General features: G+C 41.3%; 1 protein-coding gene across 2 annotated transcripts in view; it reads left to right on the forward strand.

Moving 5' to 3' along the window:
- Positions 1-22,494, forward strand: part of xirp2a (xin actin binding repeat containing 2a) — a 180,289-nt gene that overhangs the window by 145,926 nt on the left and 11,869 nt on the right. The window contains exons 5-8 of one of the 2 annotated variants that reach the window (XM_061984935.1): positions 9,833-9,913; positions 10,026-10,095; positions 10,324-10,427; positions 13,252-22,239. In XM_061984935.1, coding sequence (XP_061840919.1) covers positions 9,833-9,913; positions 10,026-10,095; positions 10,324-10,427; positions 13,252-22,218 — 9,222 coding nt within the window. In that variant the 3' untranslated portion in view covers positions 22,219-22,239. The remainder of the gene's footprint in view (positions 1-9,832; positions 9,914-10,025; positions 10,096-10,323; positions 10,428-13,251; positions 22,240-22,494) is intronic. The other variant, XM_061984934.2, reaches the window with a different exon arrangement.

Genomic DNA, 22,494 nt, shown 5'->3' on the forward strand with positions numbered 1-22,494 from the left:
ATAATACAAGCATGTTTAACACATATAGTTAATATTGTTAATAAGTTAAAGGTGTTTAAAGATAATACAAGCATGTTTAACACATATAGTTAATATTGTTAACAAGTTAAAGGTGTTTAAATATAATACAAGCATGTTTAACACATATAGTTAATATTGTTAACAAGTTAAAGGTGTTTAAAGATAATACAAGCATGTTTAACACATATAGATTCCTTTCTTTCATGAAGACAAGAATATAAGTTGGTGTATTACCTGATTCTGATGACTTGCATTGATTGGAATCAGACAGTGGTGCTGATAACGTCCGCATTTTCGAATGGAGAAGAAAAAAAGTCCTCCTTGCTGTCCAATACCACATGAAAGTGGTTGGTTTTTGGCATCTTATTTGTCCAGCTTCTGTACTCCTTTGTATACACTTTACAAGAAATACATTGTCGGCAAACTCCGTAGCTTGCTAGCTTGTGCACGCCAGCTTTCTGAGACTCTTATTTTTTAGCGCAGGCAGGATGAAGAAGCGCTTTTATTGTGCAACTGTGCAGTCGGTCTTCGGAGTTTTGACGACAGGTACGGCGCCAGAGTCTGTTGAAGTAAAGTGTTTCTCGCCTTCCTGTCGGTAATTTTAATGAGCTCGCAGCAGCCAGCGTCATCTCAGAAGACCCTCGGGTGCCGTGAATGTCAATCAAGTGACGAAAGTGACGTCATAGTGAAGATTTATGATCGCTCATTTTTAGGACTATTTTTTTAATGCCTGGCTGGTGATCGACTGACACACCCTCCACGATCGACCGGTAGCTCGCGATCGACGTAATGAGCACCCCTGTGATAGAGTGATTGGAGCACAAAAATTATTCATGAAGTTTGGTTCTTTTAAGAATTTATTATGGGTCTACTGAAAATGTGACCAAATCTGCTGGGTCAAAAGTATACATACAGCAATTTTAAATTTGTTTGTTTTCTGACATGGACTTGTTTCTTCAGCATTGTCCACACGTTTAAGTCAGGACTTTGGGAAGAAGGCCATTCTTAAACCTTAATTGTAGCCTGATTTAGCCATTCCTTTACCACTTTTGACGTGTGTTTGGGGTCATTGTCCTGTTGGAACATCCAACTGCGCCCAAGACCCAACCTCCGGGCTGATGATTTTAGGTTGTCCTGAAGAATTTGGAGGTAATCCTCCTTTTTCATTGTCCTATTTACTCTCTGTAAAGCACCAGTTCCTTTGGCATCAAAACAGGCCCAGAGCATAATACTACCACCACCATGCTTGACGGTAGGAGTGGTGTTCCTGGGATTAAAGGCCTTACATTTTCTCCTCCAAACATATTGCTGGGTATTGTGGGCAAACAGCAAATTTTTTGTTTAATCTGACCACAGAACTTTCCTCCAGGAGGTCTTATCTTTGTCCATGCGATGTCAGATGAAACAAAAATTTAGCTTTTTGGCCACAATACCCATATTCTCGGATAAGCGGAAGAAGATGGATGGATGGATGGACCCAGGAGAAGAAAAGGAGTTGTCAAAAGGAGTGGTCAAAAATTCAAACAGAAGCTTGTGGATGGCTACCAAAAGCGCCTTATTGCAGTGAAACTTGCCAAGGGACATGTAACCAAATATTAACATTGCTGTATGTATACTTTTAACCCAGCAGATTTGGTCACATTTTCAGTAGACCCATACTAAATTCATAAAAGAACCAAACTTCATGAATGTTTTTTGTGACCAACAAGTATGTGCTCCAATCACTCTATCACAAAAAAATAAGAGTTGTAGAAATGATTGGAAACTCAAGATAGCCATGACATTATGTTCTTTACAAGTGTATGGAAACTTTTGACCACGACTGTATGTGTGTGTTTACATACTATATTAATATGATGGATATATGTTTAGTATAATGGATATATAATGAATATAATTGGATATTAAGAGTATGTAAAAATTGGACTCTTACCTTGTTTACTTCCGTGACGACCGTCTTAAAGTTTTGTAATCAATCATAAATATCAAGCAGCTAAAATGTGCCAAACATGGATAAGTGTGGAGAGAGTGTTTTACAGTTTTCCCATCATGCACTCTAATGGATTTAAATGGGTGTAATTTAGATTTTTATTCATACAATGTTCAGTGAGCAGATTGTGTTATATGTGACCATGTATGTTGACCTTTGTTAGTTGCATTTTTTTTTTTTTTTTTTGCACCATGACTAGGGAAGGTTGTTTGGATTGTGTCCAATGCTGTGCTATTGTTTCAAAGGGTCATTGATCTGAGTTACTCACATTGTCCACAAGATGGCAGAAAGTAGCTAGCATTCAGAGACCGCCTGGTATTTAAGATTAATTTGAAAGCGCGTTGCAATGCTTTGTTGAACTTATGACAACTCGGGGGTCAAATTGTTTTCTTCCGTGATGACCTTCTTAAAGTTTTGTAATCAATCATGAATATGGAACCGGAAGTCAGGACCGGAAGTTTTTCCTTGCCCTTATGTGGGCTTTGTACCGAGGATGTCGTTGTGGCTTGTGCAGCCCTTTGAGACACTTGTGATTTAGGGCTATATAAATAAACATTGATTGATTGATTGATTGATTGATTGATATCAAGCAGCTAAAATGTGCCAAATATGGATAAGTGTGGAGAGAGTGTTTTACCTTTTTCCCATCATGCACTCTAATATATTTAAATGGGTGTAATTTTAATATTTCCTATGGTGTCTGGACATTTTTCATAATATCCACAATGTTCAGTGAGCAGGTTGTGTTATGTGTTACCGTGTGTGTCAACATATGTGTTAGTTTAAATTTTTTTTTTTGCAGCATGACTAGGGAAGGTTGTGTCATATAAGTAAATGCTGTGCTATTGTGTCAAAGTACTTTTAAGGGTCATTGATCTGATTTACTGACACTGTCCACAGGATGGCAGCAAATATGTAGCATTCAGGGATGGCGGGGTATTTAAGATTAATTTGAAAGCGCGGTGCAATGCCTTGTTGAATTTATGACGACTCGGGCGTCAAATTGAAGAGGCTGACGAGCTGAATTTTGGACACTCCTGCTTTAGTTCCTAGAATTAAAGGTTCATATTATATTAATTTGATGGATATATGTTTAATATAATGGATATATACTTAATATAATTGGATATTTAGTGTATGTGAAAGTTTGACTCTTACCTTGTTTAATTCCGTGACGACTTTCTTAAAGTTTTGTAATCAATCAGAAATATCAAGCTGCTAAAATGCACCAAACATGGATAAGTGTGGAGAGAGTGTTTTACAATTTTCCCATCATGCACTCTAATATATTTAAATGGGTGTAGTTTTGATATTTCTTATAGTGTTTGGACATTTTTTATAATGTCCACAATGTTCACTAAGCAGGTTGTGTTATGTGTGACCATGTGTGTCGAAATATATGTTGGTTGCATTTTTTTTTTGCACCATGACTAGGGAAGGTTGTTTGGATTGTGTCATAAGTAAATGCTGTGCTAAATTCTTTCGAGGGTCATTGATCGGATTTATTCCCCTTGTCCACAAGATAGCAGCAAATATGTAGCAATCAGAGACTGCCTGGTATTTAGGATGAATTTGAGAGCGCGGTGCAATGCTTTGTTGAACTCATGACGACTCAGGGGTCAAATTAAAGAGGCTGGCGGGCCGAAATTTGCTTTAGTCCCACGAATGAAAGGTTCGATCAAACAGCAGCTGTGTAAAAAGTCCAATATCTACAGTGTTAACACTTTTCAGGGTGCAACGAAACACACCATAAACTTTACATGACTGACACTTAAAACTTCATGTCATACTTGCAAATGAGACTCAGAAATGTGTAATAAAACAAGATGTAACAACAACTGGACAGTGTTATCATAATCAGCTCATTTTTAAATTAGATTTTAGTATATATATAAAAAAAATTGTTAACACCCACAATAGTACAGTACCGGTGAGTACCAGTATCAATTCCCAGGTACCGGGAATTGGTACTGTATCGGTTCAAACAACCAACTCGGTTCTTGTCTATAAAGTGTACTCAAATGTCTTCATGTTTTTGAACTGATCAAACGCTTCTGGATGCGAGCCCACCGTGGTTTGTTTTCCACGTTATTGCCGGAGCGAAAGTGAAACTAGCGCCGTGACGTGACAGTGAAAAGGGTCCCCCGGGGGCCACGGCGTGACCTCTGCTGTCCCGATCGCTCCTCATCAGCTGGGTTTCGTCACTGAATTGAGAAGATGCCAGAACGCGTTACTTCAGCCTCCGCTTGATCTCGGAGAGTGAGGTCAAATCTGGCCCTCCATGCGCCCTCCCCGCCATCTGTTCAGTGAGTCGTGGCGCCGCGTGGATGCAGCGAGCGGAAAGGAACTCGCTGAATGCTAAATTTTACATCGAGGTGTGCGAGTGTCGGGGTCTGTTTCATCTACTCGACGCTCACGTGCCTCAGCAGAAGAGCACTTTCCACTCAGCGTCCGCTGGCATGTGTCGAATCCAGAGCGCCATGTTTTAGTTCAACAGTCAGAAGGATATCATCATCCTCACTTTTAATGTTAACAGCAAGCTCAAATGTTGTAAGGAATAAATCATGTTTTGTTTTTTTTAAATTCTACTTTTAAGGTACTGTAACCATGAAGGGCTTTGTGAAAAGTCATTTGTTTCAACTGAGAACTAGTAATGTCCTGATCCTGCATTGATATTGGATATCGATATCGGCAACAACAACAAAAAAGTATCGGCTTGCATTTGAAGTCCTACTTGGACAGCCAGTTAACATCTAAATGTCCTCCAATAACATGTGTTCTCTTTTAGTCAAGTCATTTTCAAAAGGTAAACATCATATTATCGCATACTTGCCAACCTTGAGACCTCCGATTTCGGGAGGTGGAGGGGTGGGGGTGGGGGGCGTGGTTGGGGGTGGGACTGGGGCGTGTTTGTGGGCGGGGTCGTGGTTAAAAGGGGAGGTGTATATTGACAGCTAGAATTCACCAAGTCAAGTATTTCATATATATATATATATATATATATATATATATACACACACACACACACACATACATACATTTATATATATACATATATATATGAAATATATATACATATACATACATACATATATATATATATATATATATATATATATATATATATATATATATATATATATATATATATATATATATATATATATATATATATATATATATATCTACATCCTGAAAATATGCAAACAAGACTGTGTTTAGATAATTGATACTTCAAACTTGCATAAATAAATCTTAAGGATATAACATAACTTGGCTTCTGAGAGCTTCAAAATGTAATGAATAAAATGCTAAAGTTGTTGATAAACAAGCAATTATTTTAATAATTAAATATGGTCATTTAAAATGAATTATTATGATCATTTAAAATTAATTATTTCATATATGTTTATTTTAATGTATAATTCTATGGCTGGATGTAATAAGGAGTCAGAAAAAATACAAATAAAAACACAATTAATTTTGATGTTTTTAGCAAAATATAGTAAAATTTAGTTTTTTTGTAATTAATAAATATATTTATTTTTAGGTAAGATAAACATAATAATACAATTTATCTCTAGTCTGGATGATTTAGTTCTTGTCACCCTGTTGTCCTCCCGTTATAAAAAAAAAAGGCTGTCCTCACTCAGGTCCGCATGGAGCTGGAGGGGGCGTGGCCTCCAGCTCCGGCTGAAAATCGGGAGATTTTCGGGAGAATATTTGTCCCGGGAGGTTTTCGGGAGAGGCGCTGAATTTCGGGAGTCTCCCGGAAAATTCGGGAGGGTTGGCAAGTATGTATTATCGGCCGATAAATGCGTTAAAATGTAATATCGGAAATTATCGGTACCGTTTTTTTTTTATTATCGGTATCGTTTTTTTTTTGTTTTTTTTTAATTAAATCAACATAAAAAACACAAGATACACTTACAATTAGTGCACCAACACAAAAAACCTCCCTCCCCCATTTACACTCATGCACACTCATTCACACACAAGGATTGTTTCTTTCTGTAATTAATATTGTGGTTCCTACATTATATATCAATATATATCAATACAGTCTGCAAGGGATACAGTCTGTAAGCACACATGATTGTGCGTGCTGCTGGTCCACTAATAGTACTAACCTTTAACAGTTAATTTTACTCATTTTCATTAATTACTAGTTTCTATGTAACTGTTTTTATATTGTTCTACTTTCTTTTTTATTCAGGAAAATGTTTTTAATTTATTTATCTTATTTTATTTTATAATTTTTTTTTTAAAGTACCTTATCTTCACCATACCTGGTTGTCCAAATTAGGCATAATAATGTGTTAATTCCACGACTGTATACATCAGTTGATATCGGTATCGGTTGATATCAGTATCGGTAGTTAAAGAGTTGGACAATATCGGAATATCGGATATCGGCAAAAAGCCATTATCAGACATCCCTAGTAAACATGCTAGGCTATAGGGTATGGTGGCTACACATCAGCTAAGCACACAATAGCACACAAGCTAGACACATGTAAAAAGTGTCCTCAATTGAACGATATTGCAACTCTAAAGCAGCACACATGTCAATATAAACAAGTATCAAATAAATATACAGTAGTTGCATATTACTTAGACATACAAAGTCTCCAAGGCAGAAGTGCATTAGAAAGTATCCAATAACAAACGTGTCCGCATCATTCCACTTACTACGTCATGAGCATAACCTAATGAATTATTGTGACCACTAGGTGTCACCAAAAAACAATAACCACTCTTTTTTTAGATGTAATTTCAACCTTTTCCAACATTCCAGTACAAGTATGTGTGATTCCTGCTGATATCAAATGGGATAGATATCCGTATCACCCAATACGCAAGACTCCAATACCCCTGCTCAGAAATATGGTGATTTATATCATGTTGACATGTAGAAACAACTCTTAGTAAGATCAATTAAACTGATTATTGTTTACTTAATGAAAAGCCAATTTCGTGTAAGCGGGAGTTGATTAATTGTGTGAATGCTCCAAAGCATTCACACATATGGTTTCTCTGCTTCTTCTCCAGATTTTGGCGCGCTCTACCTTCCACATTTTTCACCCGATTCAAATCGTTCCAACTTCAAACTGTTCATCTTATTCAGAATTGCAGGGTTTCCCTTGACGAATTCTAAAAATTCCCATATTTCCCAGAATTCCAGGTTTTCCGGGACATTTTTCCCATTCAAAATGAATTGGCCATTTTTTAAACCTCCACCATTCCCGTATTTTTCAACCGATTCAAACTATTCCACCTTCAACATATTCCACTCATCCAGGACATTCAAACTATTATTTTTCCAATTTCAAAAAAATTCCAGGAATTCCCAGAATTCCCAGTTTTACAAACCCTATTTTCACCCTTTTTTCTGGCGACTACTCCTCCCACATCTTTCAACCCACTTCAACCGTTCCACCGTCAAAACATTCCTCTTAATCAGGACCAAAAACAAAGTTGTTTTTTGAACTGGAAAAATTCACGGTTTTCCCGAAATTCCAGGAATTCCGTAATACCATTTCTCAATTAAAAATGTTACTACTTCAACATTTCTCGACCGTTTTGAAAAATTCCAACACCAACCATTCAGAACATACTCTTTTTTTTTTTTTACCATTTTCAAAAAAATCCCTCTATTCCCGGAATTACCAATTTTTTATGAAATTCCCAGGGGACATTTTTCAAAATTCCACAACTCCTCCATTTTTCATCCAATTTAAACCGTTTCAACTTCAAAATATTCAACCTGTTCAGGAATTGTGGGCTCTCCTTCAACAATTCTAAAAAAAATTCCCGGATTTCCTACAATTCCCAGTTTTTAGGGACATTTTCCACATTCAAAATGAAATGGCCATTTTTCAAACTTCCACCATTTCCACATTTTTCAACCTATTCAAACCATTTCAACATTAACACATTCTACTCATCCTGGACATTCAAACTAACACTTTCACAAGTTCCAAACCAAATTTCGGTTTTCCTGGAAATTCAAACTCTTCAACATTCAAACTATTCTTACATTCATACTACATTCTGTCAGCATTTCAGTTCAACTTCAGCAGCGGAGCATTCACACACAATTCCTTCAGGAATTGCCTCTTCTAGTTGTGTGAATGCTCCAGAGCATTCACACATATGATTTTCTACACCAAAATTCATCTATTTATTATTCTTCAACTTATTATTATTCTACTCCAGATTTTGGCGTCCTCTACCTTCCACATGTTTCACCCAATTCAAACCGTTCCAACTTCAAACTGTTCAGCCTATTCGGGAATCGCAGGCTTTCTCTTGACAAATTCCAAAAATTCCCAGATTTCCCAGAATTCCAGGATTTCCGGGACATTTTTCCCATTCAAAATGAATTGGCCAGTTTTCAAACTTCCACCATTTCAAATTTTTTCAATCGATTCAAACCATTCCACCTTCAACACATTACACCATTCAGGAAATTTAAACTACCATTTTTCGAAGTTCAAAAAAATTTCCAGGATTTTCCACAATTCCAGGTTTTCCAAAGCCCTATTTCAACCCTTTTTTCTGGTGACTACTCCTTCCACATTTTTCAACCCACTTCAACCGTTCTTTCCTTCAAAACATTCCTCTTAATCAGGACAAAAAAACAATGTTGTTTTTTTTAACTGGAAAAATTCCCGGTTTTCCCAAAATTCCAGGAATTCCGTAATACCATTTCTTAATTCAACATGTTACTTCTTCAACATTTCTCGACCGATTTGATACATTTCAACACCAACCATTATTCAGACCATTACATTTTTTTTTACCATTTTCTAAAAAATGCCCGCTTTTCCCGAAATTCCAAAATTCTTCTGAAATTCCCATTGAAATCAATAGGACATTTTTTCAAACTTCCACAATGACCAAATTTTTCAACCGATTCAAACTATTCTACCTTCAACACATTCAGCTCATCCTGGAAATTCAAACTACTATTTTTCCACATTCAACAAATTTCCAGGAATTCCTGTTTTTTCGTAGTGAAGTGAAGTGAAGTGAATTATATTTATATAGCGCTTTTCTCTAGTGACTCAAAGCGCCTTACATAGTGAAACCCAATATCTAAGTTACATTTAAACCAGTGTGGGTGGCACTGGGAGCAGGTGGGTAAAGTGTCTTGCCCAAGGACACAACGGCAGTGACTAGGATGGCAGAAGCGGGGATCAAACCTGCAACCCTCAAGTTGCTGGCACAGCCGCTCTACCAACCGAGCTCTACCAACCTATTTCCGCCCTTAAGTTCGACTACTCCTTTCACATTTTTCAACCCATTTCAATTGTTCCACCATCAAAACACTCATATGCAGGACAACAACCAAGTTGGTTAAGGAACTAGAAAAATTCCTGGTTTTCCCGAAATTCCAGGAATTTCTCAATTAAAAACGGTTACTAATTCAACATTTCTTGCCCGATTTAAACAATTCCAACACCAATCAATTCAACTCATTCGGGACATTCATGCTCCTAATCATTTTCAAAAAAATCACGCTTTTCCCAAAATTCTCAAATTTCCAGGAAGTTCCTATTAAAATGAATGGGACCTTTTTCCAAGTTGCACAATTACCACATTTTTCAACCTATTTAAACCATTCCAACATTAACACACTCCTTTTATCCTGGACATTCAAACTAACACTTTCCCCAAGTTCCAAACCAAATTCCGGTTTTCCTGGAAATTCAAACTCTTCAACATCCAAACCGTTCCAACATTCAAACTATTCTTACCATTTCAGTTCAACTTCAGCATTGGAGCATTCACACGTGTGTTTTTCTCCGTCTGCAGGAGTTGTGCCATTCCTCCGAGGTGACGGTGAGAAGCAGTGTCAGAGAGGTCGCCCCCTCCACGGCCATATTTCATAAAGAGGTACCTTTTTTTTTTTTCCTCTGCCCTTAATGATGAAAGCATATTAAGCGTTTCACATGGCGGGCAGTACATCAAACAGGTGCGCTTGTTAGCATACCACTGATTTCCGCAGGTGGTCCACGACGAGCGAGTGCACCAGAACAACGTGGCCGGCGTTCACGGACACCATCACAATGACACAGGTTAGTTTATATCATAATAAGAACCTTGATATGATTGTCTGTTCAGTGCGCAGCTGAAAATCTAAGTACGGAGAGCAAAATGTTGGACGGAGGGAATCGAGTAATTGCGGTCGCCTGCTTGCTAGAAAATGAGCACTGCTCGCGCCTTTAATGAAAGGATATTTCGCTTTCTATTCCTCTCACTGCGAATGACTTAATGAGGCAGCTTTCTTCTCCCGTCGTATTCAGTTAGGCTTGCCACAGGAGACGACCTACCCAAGGTTTCCACTCAGGCTTTGAAGCAGCAGTATGAAAAAACCATCGAGGAAGCAACACCAGCCGATGAAATTAAGGTAATGATGCCATTTGTTTGTCATAATTGACGGGGGTTTTACGGCTCGCGACTATGAAAATGAGGCGACACGTGGTGAAAAGCTGATTGCATAAAACATACTGTGATTTGAACCCAAAGGCGAAATGACAATGAGATTAATCAGATTTATCATATTTGAACTGGGAATAGATTTTTTTCAATTAGGGAACGGGCTTTTTGACATACACTGGTACCTTTACCTACGTAACTCAAAAACACAGCACCACCCATTGAAAATGAACCAGAATCTATTTACTCCAATACAATCCAAACCACAATCCTCTTAAAAACAGGACTGCGCTCCAAACAACTACAGTAGTTTCATGAATTAATGTACTAATATTGTAGAGCTTTTACCTTAGGAAGCGGAGTTCTACGGCATGGGTGTCAAATTCATTTTTAGTGAGGGCCACATTGCAATTATAATAATAATGAGTTCTATTTGTATAGTGCTTTTCTATCAACTAGATACTCAAAGCGCTCCCATTCACACTTTCATTATTAATTTATTTATCCTTTATTTAACCAGGTAAAATCCCATTGAGATCAAATATCTCTTTTCCAAGGGAGACCCGGCCAAGAGGGCAGCAGCAAGGTTACATTAAAAACAGTAAACCACACATAAAACATCACATTTACAACATTAAAACTTGCTCACATAACACATGTGCATACAGACAAGGTAGACTGCAATCCTTTCACAGAAGCTTTAAACTCATTTAATGTAACAAAGGTTTGAAGTTGAAGATCCCCTGCAGTGGTGGTAAGCTACATTTGTAGCCACAGCTGCCCTGGGGTATACTGACGGGTGAGGGGTGAAGTATTTTGCCCAAGGACACAAGCGAACCTGGAACCCTCAAGTTTCTGGCATGGCTGCTCTACCCACCATGCCTTCAGAGGGCCGCTTGTAAATATTTATGAATAGAACTGTATATTAGCCTCGTTACACAATTTGCATAGACAATTGTGTTTGGTTATTATATTCTTTTTTTACCAACATGGATAACTTGCTTTGAAATCGTAAGTCAAGGTGAAATGCAGATATTAATGTATTTATTTTTGATTACCAAAAAAAACTAAACTGCTTGGAATATTTTGTTGCATACATAGGTAATATAAGTTTTTAAGATACAGAGAAGGGTTGCTGAATTTTTTTAAATTCCCATTCAAATTGCGATTGGACTTAATCATTTTTGAGAATTGGTTAAAACAATTTTTTTTTGCCAAATAATTTTTTTTAAAGAATCCATTTTTGGATTAAAAACCTTAACAACTACTATTGTTAGTAATATTATTATTGTTATTGTTATTGTTATTATTGTTATTACTATTAGTGAAACTGTTGCTTTTACACATTTTTGGTTTTCCTTTTTTAATGTTGTATTTAATAACGATTGTATTTGTCTTCTCGATTGCCTTTGAACATTTCTATCTTGAATATTGTAAAGATTGGATTGGTTTGGAGTTCCTCTATTTTCTTTTATTAGACAGATTAACATTCTGTGAATTTTGTAACTACAATTTAGTTATAGTTTTTGCAACCTCCAACCTGTTTTTAAAAGGTTTTATTATAATTTATATACCAAATGATATAATACGGGCAGCACGGTGGAAGAGGGGTTAGTGCATCTGCCTCACAATACGAAGGTCCTGAGTAGTCTTGGGTTCAATCCCGGGCTCGGGATCTTTCTGTGTGGAGTTTGCATGTTCTCCCCGTGACTGCGTGGGTTCCCTCCGGGTACTGCGGCCTCCTCCCACCTCCAAAGACATGCACCTGGGGATAAGTTGATTGGCAACACTAAATTGGCCCTAGTGTGTGAATGTGAGTGTGAATGTTGTCTGTCTACCTGTGTTGGCCCTGCGATGAGATGGCGACTTGTCCAGGGTGTACCCCGCCTTCCGCCCGATTGTAGCTGAGATAGGCTCCAGCGCCCCCCGCGACGCCAAAGGGAATAAGCGGTAGAAAATGGATGGATGGATGATATAATACGACAATTGCCTTTAATCGAGAATTGATTCTGAATGTACTGATTCAAATCATCACCCAAAGAATTGGAATCGAATCAAATTGTGAAGTGCCCAAAAATTCCCACCACCAATATGCAGTGATTTCTTTCTGTCAAAATTTTAAAAAACAAACACATTAAGCCAGAAAATACTTTATTAACGCACACATCTGGCCCCTGGGCGTTGAGTTTGACACCTGTGTTCTACGGTATCTACTTCCAGCTGTTTCTCCGGCGTGTACCAATGGGAATTGTTATTGTTGGTTATGTTGCACACGGACGTCTTTACGTGACGAACCGGAAGATCAGCGATACATACAGTATATGTCTCTGTACCAAGTGTGATGCTCGATTGCCCAGTTTGTACAGTCAGGATACAGACTGAACTGAAACACGTCAGGCACACCATCAGCAGATTTTTTAAAATATTTTCATGGATAAATGTGAAGCTCCTGCTTCATGTGATACAGAATGATTGCTACATGGTAGGACACATTTTTCATTTATTTTGTTTCCCAGATTCAGTGGGCGTTGTCCGCCTCTTTTTCTCAGCGCCTTCCTTCTGCACTAGTTATCACCATTCAAATGGTTGGAGGGCAGGGTTGAAAAAGAAAAACTACTTTAATTTATGCTCGCAACCTAGGCATAACAAAAAGCCGAGAAGCAGCTCATATCTCAAAAAACGTGTAGGTTGAGGTACCACTGTATATAATCTCTGTTGACATTTTAATCTTCTGGAGTTACATCTGAGACGTTTTTAACTGTTCCTTTTACCATGCCTACTTTTAAACTACATAGGTCGATATGGATGTTAACCAGTTTCAGTGGACTCCAGTAAGCAAGTTATCCGAAGCTTCAGCCAAGACCAGCCACAAATACTCCTCATCTGTGAAGACCACTGCCTCATCTGCAGTTTCATCAGCCGCTAACGAAACAACAGAATATTTCCCTCCTCCTCCTCCGATGAGTCTGCTGGAGGTACCACAACAAGAACTTGAGAGCAGTTCCCAAGCCTCCCAACATAAAACCACTGTCAACAGGGAGCAGTACTTTAAACATAAGAGCATGGCTGAACTGAAGCGCCTCTACAAGCACATTCATCCAGAAGTCCGCAAGAACCTGGAAGAAGACTACCACAGTCAGCTTACCGAGGCGCAGCAAACCTTTCTGGAAAATCAGGAGGTGGTGGGAGACGTTCAGCAGGCATGCTTTATGTTTGAAAATGAGGGTTCGAGTGGGAGTACGAGTCCTGACCGAGAATCCGTGGAGTGGGACGAGATCCTTAAAGGAGAAGTTGAATCCAGGCGCTGGATGTTTGAAAACAAGCCACTGGATACGATTAAAGATGACAGTCCCAATGAGAATGAGGATAAGAATATTGCACAGCAGGAAATCATTGCCGGTAAGGATGTCAGATACACAGCATGGATGTTTGAGACTAAGCCCATTGATGCTCTGGGCAATGAGATGGAGGATTTTTCCGAACAGACACAAAAAGTGACTGATCTTGCAAAAGGTGACGTCCGTACCGCTACTTGGCTCTTTGAGACGCAGCCTCTCGACTACCTAAATAAGATCTACCAAGATGATGAACAGAATGGTGAGACTGTTATCACCAAAGACATCACTGGGGGAGATGTGAAAACTGCCAGGTATCTCTTCGAGACCCAGCATCTTGATTCCCTGGGCAAAACTGAAACTTTTGAGGAAAGCCACTTCCTCAGCCTGAAGTCTGAGATGGAAGAGTTAAAAGGGGATGTGAAGACGACCACACGCAGGTTTGAGACTCTGCCCATGTGTGTCATTAGGGGGGATGCTGGAGAGATGCTGCAGATCACCACCATTCGCAGGGAGGAGACAGAGAAAGGAGATGTTAAGACGTCACGCTGGATGTTTGAAACCCAGCCCCTAGATACAATTAACAAAGACCTTGTAAACGTAAAGCTCATATGCGGTATTTCCATGGAGGACAATGTTCAAGGCGGAGTCAACAAAGGGAGATGGCTTTTTGAGACAAAGAATCTGGATACCATCAAGGACGAGGAGTGGGAGATTTCCAGGAAGCAAAAGGAAGAGATAATTGGAGCTGATGTGAGAAAACACTGCCTGGTGTTCGAAACTCAGCCTATGGATATGCTGAAGGATAATGCCAATGCCAGACCTGTCCCTTCTGAGGAGATTATAGGAGGTGATGTGCGATCAGCGAAACACCTGTTTGAAACTGTGCCAATGGAACATCTCAAAGAACTGATGGAAGTGGGGAAACTTGAGAAAAGAGTGGCAACTGAAGAAGAAAAGGGTGATGTGAGACATCAGAAGTGGGTGTTTGAAAGCCAGCCTTTGGAGAGCATAAGAGAGGAGAAAAAAGAAATTCTAAGAACTGTGAATATTGAAGCTCTAGATAAAGGAGATGTGACAAATTATAAGGAAAAATTTGAGTGTATGGATTTAAGTAAATGTGAAGGGGCACAGAAAATTCAAGTTGAGGGCGTCACAAGCGGCTCAGTGGAATCCAACAGAGTTCTTTTTGAATCTACGCCTATGTATGCCATGCAAGACAGCTCTGGCCACTACCACGAGGTAAGGACTGTGACACGAGAAGAGATAGTCAAGGGAGACGTGCATAGTTGCAGATGGATGTTTGAAACACGACCTATCGATGAGTTTGATGACAGCATCAACAAGTTTCAGCTTATCAAAGGCATTTCTAAACAAGAGATCGAGTCAGGGGATGTCAAGACGGCCAAGTGGCTCTTTGAAACTCAACAGCTTGATTCAATCAAACATGTTGACAGTGAAGAAAAGGAGACTATAGAAAAGACTGAAATTGAGAGAGGTGACGTGAAGACTTGCAGGTGGCTGTTCGAGACACAGCCGATGGATGCCTTGTATGAAAAGGTGGAGAAGAGCGGTGCGAATGTTGAGGAAGTGCAGAAAGGTGATGTGAAAACCTGCACTTGGCTCTTTGAGACCCAGAGTCTTGACAACATACGTGACCATACAGAGTTAGAGTCTGAGACCGTTTTGAAAACCTGCACTGTAAAACAAGATGACATCCAAGGGAAAGATGTGCGGCTGGCCCGCTTCCTTTTTGAGACAGAGAATCTCGAAAACCTCACCGGCGAAGACAGCGGCTCTTTCCGGAAGGTCACGGAAATCGACATTCAGTCGGGTGATGTTTCCAAAATGAAGTACATTTTTGAGAATCGCTCATCAGACATAATGACCTCTACTTCGAAGGAAACAATGCAGCGGCTAAAGATGCAGCAGGCTGAAGACATCCAGAAGGGCAATGTCGTCAACTGCACCTGGATGTTTGAGAATCACCCGATCGATGCCATCCATGAAGAGTCCAAAGAAGAGAGAGAAAGGAAAACGGTCACTGATGTCCAAGGGGGTAACGTTGACAAAGGCCGCTTCATTTTTGAGACATTCTCTCTGGATCAAATTAAGGACAAAACCACAGAGTCTGAAATGACAACGCTCACAAGCATCTCTAGAGAGGAAGTCGAGAAAGGAGATGTTAAAAACTACACCATGATGTTTGAGACTCAACCACTGTATGCTATCCGCGACAAAGAAGGTCATTACCATGAAGTCACCACTGTCACAAAGGAGGAGATCATAAGAGGAGACGTGGTGGGAGCCAGATGGCTATTTGAGACTAAACCTCTGGATTCTATCAGAGACTCTGAGGAGGTTTATGTTATAAAATCTGTTACCGAAGAAGGCGTCAACAAAGGAGACGTCAGCTCCGCCAGATGGAGATTTGAAACCCAACCTCTTGATGAAATTTCAGAAGAAATAAAAATCAAGTCGAAAACAGTTGCAGACATCCAGGGAGGTGATGTGAAAACAAGTAAGCATAGATTTGAGAGTGATGAGATGTCACAAAAGTACATCAGAACGGTCAGCGTTAGCGAAATCCAAAAGGGGGACGTCAGATCGGCTACGTGGATGTTTGAAACCCGTGCAATTGACGAAATTGGCAGCGAGGGAGAAGAGTATGACGGTATGGAGAAAGTGACGAAAGAGGAAGTTATGAAAGGGGATGTTAAGCAGTCTGTTTGGCTTTTTGAGAAGCAGCCTCTTGATAGCATCAAAGATACAGAAGACACAACTCTGCTAGTCCAAAAGGAGGAAATCCCACAGGGTGATGTAAAAACAACAACATGGCTTTTTGAAACGACGCCTTTCCATGAATTCAACGAGAGCAGTGTGGAAAAAAGAGACATCATGGGCAAAAGCGTCAAAGAGACACTCGAGGAACTGTACAGTCAGAAAATGGTCAACTCGCAAGGTGTCCTTATTGAGGCAGATGAAATTGGTGATGTTCGCATGGCCAAGTACAAGCTGATGAACCAAGAGGCCCCGCAAATCCAAAAAGAAGAAATTATTCGTGGCAACCTGAGCAACATCATGATGAACCTCCTGAATCGCAGGGAGATCACGGAGAGGGCGATAACTATAGACAAGGAAGAGCGGGGCAACATCAACACCACAGTCGAGCAACTGTTCAACCAAGAGACGGGCAGCCAAATCGAAAAAGAAGAAATCCTCCGAGGCGACATTCAGGAAGCCATAAATAGCCTTCTGAGAAATGAGAGTTCTTCCAAGCGTGGTATTCTGATTCAGGAGGATGAGAAAGGAGATGTGAGGATGACAATCTATTCCTTATTGAATAAAGAGGAACGAGCTGGCATGGAAAAAGAGGATATCATTCAAGGCAACGTCAGCAAAACGCTTCATCGCCTCCTCTCCAACTCAGGGGCAGAGGACTCGAAAAAGATAAGGGTAGAAGACACAGAACGGGGCAATGTCAGCTTTTACTCCACGTGCATAGAATCTGGAGCCTTGGAGTACTTGAGGCAGCTTCAGTGTGATACAGACGAAACAGAGCAAGTCGTGGAAAAGGAGCATATCATTGGTGGGGATATCGAGGAAACTAAAATCTTGCTTAGAAAGAATCAACAGGAGATAGGTCGCACAGTGGCAAAGGACGATATAGTCCCTGGTGATGTATGCAGCATTGTTCAAGTCTTTATGACAGAGCCCAGTGTTACTTTCCGAAACCTCGACAATCAAGACATCGTTAAAGGGGACCTTAGTGCGGCCTTGGATTCGCTGACTCAAGCCATCAATCAGAAAGTGGTGCTAGAGAAAGAGGATGTGGTAAAAGGAGATTTACCCACAACTTTGAAATCTTTGGAGAAGGCTCAGCATCAGTCCAAAGAAATGGAAAAGCCAGAAATCATCCGGGGAAACATTAGAGGTGCTCTCGAGTCACTAGAGAAGTCTGCAACTGTAAAAACGGAAGTGACTGTTGAAGATTTAGTGCCAGGCGATATCAGAGGAACGCTGAAGTCCCTGGAGGAGGCCAAACGAGCAGTGAAGGAAGTTGAAAGAGAGGAGATTGTTAAAGGAGACATTCACACCGCAATGCAAGGTTTACACGAGGCATCCAGTGACAAAAAATTATATCAGCATCAAGTGAGTGAACAAGGCGATGTTAAAGGTACCATCCAGCTCCTTCTTGAGCCAACGACCAGCCCAAGAATGCAGCGCAGGGGGAGCACCGAGGGAGATGTGAAAACATCCATAAAATCGCTGTATGCCGAACAAGAAACATTTGTGGAAAAAGAGGAAGTAGTGAAAGGGGACGTTCAAGGTGCGATAAAGTGTCTCATGCAAAAAAAACATTATTCAAAGCCAAAACGCATCCATTCTCTCAAGAAAGCAAAGGCTCCGCAGAAAAATCCATTAACTGTAAATCAAGTGGTGCACGAGGGCTCGCGTGAAGAAAAGAGTGAGAGCAAAACAGGCAGTTCAGATGCCGCTGTAAAAAATATCTCTCAGAGCTGTGAGTCACAGAAGCACAATGAAAGCAAACTGGTGAAAACACAGGTGATTACCAATGAGACCTCTGTAGCCAAAACCCACAATACTGCTGGGGCCGCTCCACAAAAGAGCATGAAAGAAGAGAGGCACAAAGTGCTTCTCCCACACAAAACACAATCCCAAAAGCCCATTATGATAACGACTAAACAAACGGCTAATTATGAGCAGGCAAAAACGAAGTCCGCTGATGTGAATACAATTATAGAGGCACACGATTTATCGCAGACAAATATATCAGACAAGCAAATGTGCGAAATAAAATCAGTCAAACAGGTAAAGACAACAGTCGTGCAGAAGACTGTCTCACACAAACAAAATGTCACAATATCCGAGCAGAGCTCCACATCTAAAAATGTCATCCAAGATAAGACTCATACACAAAAGCAAGGCATTAAAAACATGAAGACTGACTCTCGTAACCTTGACATGATGACGCGGGGCGTAAACAAAAAGGGGAAACCAGAAATTAATTTCCCTCCACCTCCCGCATCTCCACCTCCATCCTCAGAGTCTGAGTTTTCCCTCCCTCCCCCGCCATCTCCAATCCTGGAAAACCCAGCACCTCTGATGTCTCAGCCTTCCACTGTGACGCTGGAGAGTGAACTCCCGCCGCCGCCGCCACCACCACCTGTTGAATGTGTCAAATCAGAGCCGGAATTTTTTCCTCCTCCTCCTCCCTCTTGGACTGGACAAGATTTCCTTCCTCCACCACCTTCCCAGGAAGATCTTGGCACAATCCCCCCACCTCGGCCTGCAAATCCAGGGAAACCCATTGGTAAGCCTTTGTTTAAAGTGCCCAAACAAGAAGAAGCACCAAAGCCCGTACCGGCAAAACCAAAATGGCAAAAAAATCTGCAAAGACCTACTCAGCTTCACCTTGACCAAGTAACAACATCTACTGTCACAGAGGTCAAAGTTCAAAAAAGTATACCAGGGACAAGCCAGAAAATTGAAGCGGACCCGAAAATACAAAGCGTTGCTTCTGCTAAACTGACACAAAAAGAAACACCACCACCACCACCCAAAAAAACATTTCTTCCCCCCATTAGGTTGCCTCCACCACCTGAACCTGTTCCTGAAACAAAACCGAGGCCCTACGCTCGCAAATTCAAAACTCCCCTAATGCTCGCCGAGGAGAAATACCGTCAGCAGACAATGGAGAAAGAGGAAACAGAGAGAAGTACAGTCGCAACTCCCACAACTCCTCCAGTAAATGCACAGGTTCTCTCCAATATCGACAGTCTGCAGCTTTCTGCATCAAGTAAGACTGAAAAAAGAGAGACCACAGAAGCACCCAAAGAACAAGTACACATTTCCAAAGAGGAACCAAAAGCACAATATGTAGCCACCAATGAAAGTCCATCTCAGATTCCTCAGACCAAGCCCTTGATGTCAGTGGTAAACAAGAAAGTAGCCCCAGAGTGTTCCGGTATTTCTTTGGAGAACCAGCAAAAAACACTATCCTCAAAAGTCACCATAAAGAATCAGGTAGCACCTTCACCTAAGGGTCCGCCTAATTCTGAACAGAAACCCTCCAAAATAGAAGTCCAGTCAGCTTCTAATGTTGTCACCTCTTCAGTCACCGAGCAGCAGTTCATTAAGCAGTCCAGGGTCAGTACTGTCATGCAGACTGCGCCGTCAAAGGAAAATATAAATGTCCAAGGGCAGGCCGCAGCTTTACCGAGAGCTCAGGATGCCAAAAACCTCACTGAGTCGTTCACGAAAGAAGGCAAAATACCCCCGTCTCAACCCACAAAAATTCCAAAGGTAACTCCCAGTTTCAAGGTGAAAACCTTTAAGATGCCGCCAGAGAAAAAAGAGATGCAGAGCCAAAAAGAGGCAATGAAAGAAGTCCTCCATTTGCAGGGGAGTGAAGCAAAAGTGACCCAAGAAAGCTCCCAGATGAGGTCATCCGCAACAGAAGTGAAAGTAAAAGCAACGGAAAATCAAGAAAGTCAGCTGAAGAGTGAGAAACTTGTGCAAATGAATGAAGCCAAAGAAACCCTGCCAGCAGCAGTCACTGTTTTAATGCCCAAGAAGGAGAAGATAACATCTCCGGCAGCATCTGTGTCCCATGTTCAGCAGAGCACAAGGGCAGAGCAGGTCCAAAGGCGACATGAAGTGGTTGTGACGGAGAGGGTGGTGCAACAAAGCTCTCAGAGCCATGAAGTTGCACATATGCACCAAAAGCAAACTCAGCAACAAGTGGCGGAAACAAACAAAATGCAGAGAGCATCGGGAAAGTCCAAAAGTGAGCTGAAGAGCGCGTCGGTCAAAAAGGAGGCTCATTCCGAGGAGGTCCAACAATCAGACAAATGCTGTGAAATGCAGAAGCTGCTCACTCAAATCGAGCAGCTTGAGGGAACGCCGAGCAAGATTGACTCCACCACCGTCAGCGTGATTATAAGTGATCTCCCTGATTGGCTGCTTGGCTCGGTGGAGAGAAAGAATTTGAGCGGTATTGCCAAGCAGTCAAATAAGAAAAAGTTGAAAGAGATGCTGGTTTATTTGAAGAATATCGTTCAAGTTAGGTACACAACTCTGGAGGAGAAGTTGACAGTGGAGGTAAAAGAAAAGGAGGCGCCGCCGGCAGTGCTTCCAAAACCAGGGAAGAAGGTGTTCAGTGGCGTGACGACTAATATATCAAAAATCAGTACGAGATCGTCTGAAGAAAGAAAGTCTCTCCAAGAGAAGAAAAAACAGGAGCTGAGTGAAGCAACAGATCAGAGAGCACACTCCCCACTGGCGAGCATTCGCACCCCCTCGCCCACCTTCATCAGCATCGAATCCAGGAGGATAGAGTCACCGCTTAGAGGTACCCCATCACCACAGCCGTACAGGTCTGTTGGGACGCCGCCGCCCGCACCTCGTAAGCAGTTCACAACCACAACGGCCTTCAGGGCCACACCATCTCCCACAATGAGCCGCTCAGAGAAGCTGATGAAACTGAAAGACGCTTCTCCAAAGCATTCCGGCGACCTCACCCCACCACCTCCAATGGTGACATCGGAGGTGTTTGTGAGTGCCGAATTCTCTTCGTCTGTCGGACAGGCCACTCCCACGGTGAGGACTGAGCAGGGCTTGGTGGATACGGCAGAAACTGGTGACTCCATGATGACGGTCAAAGATAAAAAGTCTTTCTTTGAGGAGGCCCGGAAAGCAGAAGTCAGCAAGTTGTATCTAAGAAAGGATCCGATTGACATCCCTGAACGTCTCGAAGCTGACACTGAGGAGAAAGTGCAGGTTTTGACTGCAGACATACCAAAAGAGGATCTTCCCAAAGTGGATTTGACTAAACTGGTGAATAGATTTGAATCCACACGACCGAAAGTCTACACCAGGAAGGAGCCGATTGTCATCACAGAAAGGCTTGGGAGTGACACAGAGGACGCAGAGGCCGAACCGCAGACACCCCGAACAGAAGAACTGCCGACCTTCAACGTCAAAGCGATAAAGAATGTGTTCGAAAGTGGCGAGCACAGTTCTCAGGCAGCCCGAGATCTACGGGAACAAATTGAGAAAAGGGAACCGGACTTTCCGCACGCGGAAATGTCCTCCGTCACCGAGCGGTTCTGCAGCGTTGATGACTTTGGCAACATGATGAGGAGTGAGGTGCATTCTGGGAGCTCTCTGACCCGCGGTAACCCTCCATCCTACGCCGACGTGGTGAGAGGATCGCTTCCAACTGTTGCCGTGCCCCCGGAAGCCTCCGCCGAGGAGCTGCTGAGAAACTTCCAACAGTCTTGGGCTGAGGGCCAAGGAACCTTCCAGAATGTGGGCTTCAGTGTCATGGAGCAGAGAAGTTCCCAGATTGTCACACATCAGCAGGAGACTGTCGTGACGGGTAAAGCGAGCAACGCGGCATGAGGACACTAAACTGGCACGATGGTGTGTTGTGGTTTGGGACCTTTTATTGCATTGTGTGGTACGAAAACAGGAATTAACCCTTTGGTATGCCAACCCTGTTCATTGTGTTGTTTTCAGAAACTTTCTCACCACCTAATGTTTCATGCAACTCATGTGTGATTCTAGCAGAGACGCTAACATATTGAACTATTAATATTTCTCACACCTGAGCTGTATCCAACTAGGATAACAATGTCTTTGTTGTTCATTTGAATACTGTTGTTTCCCTGCTAATAT

Source organism: Nerophis lumbriciformis, linkage group LG23 (genome assembly GCF_033978685.3).
Source record: "Nerophis lumbriciformis linkage group LG23, RoL_Nlum_v2.1, whole genome shotgun sequence".
NCBI classification, from domain to species: Eukaryota; Metazoa; Chordata; class Actinopteri; order Syngnathiformes; family Syngnathidae; genus Nerophis; species Nerophis lumbriciformis.